General features: G+C 38.3%; 1 protein-coding gene across 1 annotated transcript; it reads right to left on the reverse strand.

The window, feature by feature from the left end:
• Nucleotides 1-1247: 1247 nt before the first annotated feature.
• On the reverse strand, nt 1248-2596 carry LOC149665097 (uncharacterized). Its single transcript, XM_089842072.1, has 4 exons — nt 2451-2596; nt 2263-2388; nt 2094-2199; nt 1248-1823 (listed from the first exon to the last, which is right to left on the reverse strand). Exons 1-4 carry the CDS (start codon nt 2594-2596, stop codon nt 1248-1250), a joined length of 954 nt encoding a protein of 317 aa, XP_089698198.1.
• Between the last annotated feature and the right edge of the window lie 730 nt (nt 2597-3326).

Consider the following 3326-nt stretch of genomic DNA (forward strand, 5'->3'; position numbering starts at 1 on the left):
AAGAGCTTAGAGTTTAATTAAACTCGTTTCGGATTTCAACCTCTTTGTTTATTTAATCATTTTAATGCATGGTGGTTGACAATCGCTCAATTCATGTCAACGCTTTGCGTGGTGTAATAATATGTAAACACAAATTTCCATAGGAGTAGTAGCCCAGAAAAAATGGAAAGGTTTGAGAGACACTTACATGAAACTAAAACGGGAAAAAGAGATTAGTACTAGGAGTGGAGCTGGTACTAATGAGATGAAAAATCCCAAATGGAGAATGTACAGCATTTTAGAGAGTGTTTTGTGCGAGTCTTTGCAGCGTAGAGAGTAAGTTGTATTTTGGATTATAATCTCAATAGTTAATGCAAAGCAAACATTTTTTATTTAGTTCATCATCAAACTGTGATTTGGAATTAATAAGGGACAATATTTCCACTGAACAAAAAGCTAATAAAGCAGCTTACAAAGAACAAAGCCAATTAGCTAACCAATTATTGAATCAAATGGAAAATGTCTGTGACTATAGTGATCTCAGTGAAAATGAGGATCACCTGGAAAATATTAGCGCCGTTATGTCTTCAGATACTTTGGGGTTTGAGTTTTTTCAATCTTTGTGCAGTCTGTCCTTTCCTACTATGGAAAGTTAATTATGCGTTGCTTTATGGTACTTCATTATTGCATACGTTTCTAATTAATGTTTTCCTTTAGGGTTACTATTGATATAGATTCAAACGTATCAGTAAATAACGCAAATGAAAATAGAAATGAGAACACAACATCTGATTTTCACCAACGAAGAAACGAAACTTGCGCATCTGAAAGTGAGAAGCGCAAGATAGATGATGCCCCTAAAAGTTCCACCAACAAGCGCAAGATAGCTTCGGAAATGAGTTCACTCATTTCAATTGCAAAGGAAAACATAGAGAAATTTGCTCCAGTTTCACAGCCTGTGTGTTCAAAAGATGAAATAACCTTGTATTTCTCCAGTCTGGCTGAAAGATTTCGACATTTACCAACGAAAAAAAAGGACTCTTCGAATGAAAGTTGAAACTATATTTTTTGAAGAGGAAGCGGAAGAAGACTGACATTCATCTTAAAGAAACTACGTAGCCAAACGATAATATTTATTTATTTTAAACATAATAACAATAATACGAAATAGAGCTGAGCTCCTTCTAAATTGTTTTTGTTTTTATGCGTTGTACATAAATTTACTAAAATTCTTACGAAAATTCTTGTGAATCTCATTTCTGGTAACTTTAGATAGCCCCTCGTCGAACGTAGGCATCTTGCCAAGGAAGTTTACCATCTTGTACGAGGTATTCTGCTAATAGGTCTCGTATTTGGCCGGCAGTTTTCTTGTACCTGTTTGGTCCAGGTTGACGAACATTATTATGCAAGACATCACCAGCAACTATATCTCTCCACATCCCATTTATCACATTTCCATCCGCATCCTCAGTGTCAGCAAATCCAGGAGGCGCGTACATTCGATGATGTGTGGGCTTGCCCATTTCATCAGACAACATGAAATTATGCAGGACAACACAAGCCTTTATGATCTCATCAATATTTTTTGGGCTACCTTTAATAGGGGTTTTGAATATTCTCCATCTGGCTACCATTATTCCAAAGGTGTTCTCTATAACACGACGAGCCCGGCATATTCTGAAATTGTACAATTTCCTCGCGTAGTTCAAATATCTTCCTGGATATGGGCGCATAAGGTTTTCCAAAAGAGGGAAAGCTTCATCTCCAACAAAAAAATAAGGTAGTACAAGTTCCGAATTGGGCATTACGCTTTCTTTTGGTAGATTTAGTTTCTTTTTGCGTAGCTTAATTCCGAAATTAGAAAGAGGAAATACCCCCATCACTCTGGCTTCCGAAATTGCCGATATCAATCATTTTGAACCGATAATGGGAGTCGCATGTGCCCTTGTAATTGAAAAATTTCGAGCCAGTTTTAGCTGGACATTCGATTTGTACATCTTTTCCATCTATTGCTCCCAAACAATGTGGTAAATCCCATGTATCCCCAAAACCAGATGCTATCTCGAGCCACTCATTAATTGACTTGGGAAATTTAGGTATGTAGGAGAAAGAACCTCCCACATTCCTTGACACGTTTCTTTTATTATTTTGCATATTGTAGATCTTCCTTGCCGAAAACCAAAGGAGAGGCTAACTTGCGTATCACCGCTAGCTAGAAACCTAATGACAGAATTACGTGTATAACTTACAGGTTAGCTAAAACTTACAATTACCCATAACTACCGTAGGGTGAGAGCCAGTCTTTCATCAGCAGAAACAGCTTCTCGGAACCTAGTATTCTTTTTTTCTATCTTTGGTTTTATCAAGGTTAATATAGTATCAAACTGTTCAGGTGACATCCTGAAAAATCTATTCAGAAATAAAACTTTATAGAATCCGAATTCAAGTTCTGATATTTCATTATTTCTTACCTGAAGAAGCTTTCATGGTCACCTCTCATTTCCCGAATGAGATTTTTAAAATAACCTTGTTCAGGCCTTTTGCGAAATATGTCCCTAACCCAAAAGCGTCTAGCTTTCGAAGCAATGAATTTGTTATAAACAGTGTAAATTAACATTATGTTAATTAGCGTTAAATTCAACCTTGCAGCATTTTCATAATTTATGTTTTCCATTTTCAAGCCGTACGAAAAGAATAATAGGCTTAACGTTAGCTTAAAATAAATTTCGCGCGCGCGCGCCCGATCGATCGGTTCAAAATTCGCGCCAAATGGGAACGCTCAGCGATAAATTATTTCGCGTACTTTTATTCGCCAAGTGGGTTCCAGGCTTTAGTCCTAAGTACCAGGCTTTAGTCCTAAGACCCGGAAAATTGACGCCAGCCAATATGGAATAGGGGCTGTACTACTACAGGAAGGAAAGCCAGTCGAGTATGCCTCAATGACGCTAACGCCCACTCAAACGCGACATGCACAAATAGAGAAAGAGCTGTTAGGCATTCTATATGCTTGGGACCACATTCAATACTACATCGCCACATCCCCAGTCATCATCCAAACCGACCATAAACCACTGTTGGCCGTGAGAAAGAAACCATTCCAATTGCTCTCCCCACGAGCACTAAGGTTGGCACGTTACGATCCCACATTAAGTCTATGTTCTGAGTACGCAACTATATATATAGCGGATACTTTGTCAAGAGCTCACAATCCGAAGGAAGGGATGAACACGGACTTCCTGGAAGGCGCAAGCGCCACCTTATACTCAGTAACAACTCTATCAGAGGAAAGAAGGGCAACATTCCTGAAAGCAATGGAGGAAGACGGAGAGTTCCAACAACTACGAAAA

The sequence above is a fragment of the Phalangium opilio genome, unplaced genomic scaffold, assembly GCF_054372755.1.
Source record: "Phalangium opilio isolate 3A_F unplaced genomic scaffold, DU_Popi_V2 ptg000061l_1, whole genome shotgun sequence".
Lineage (NCBI taxonomy): Eukaryota > Metazoa > Arthropoda > Arachnida > Opiliones > Phalangiidae > Phalangium > Phalangium opilio.

Coding starts and splice junctions, on each gene's coding strand:
- LOC149665097 (XM_089842072.1), bottom strand. CDS start 2,596: ATGTTAATTTACACTGTTTATAACAAATTCATTGCTTCGAAAGCTAGA. Junction 2,389..2,450: donor GACCATGAAAGCTTCTTCAG/GTAAGAAATAAT, acceptor ATTTCTGAATAG/ATTTTTCAGGATGTCACCTG. Junction 2,200..2,262: donor AGACTGGCTCTCACCCTACG/GTAGTTATGGGT, acceptor TTCTGTCATTAG/GTTTCTAGCTAGCGGTGATA.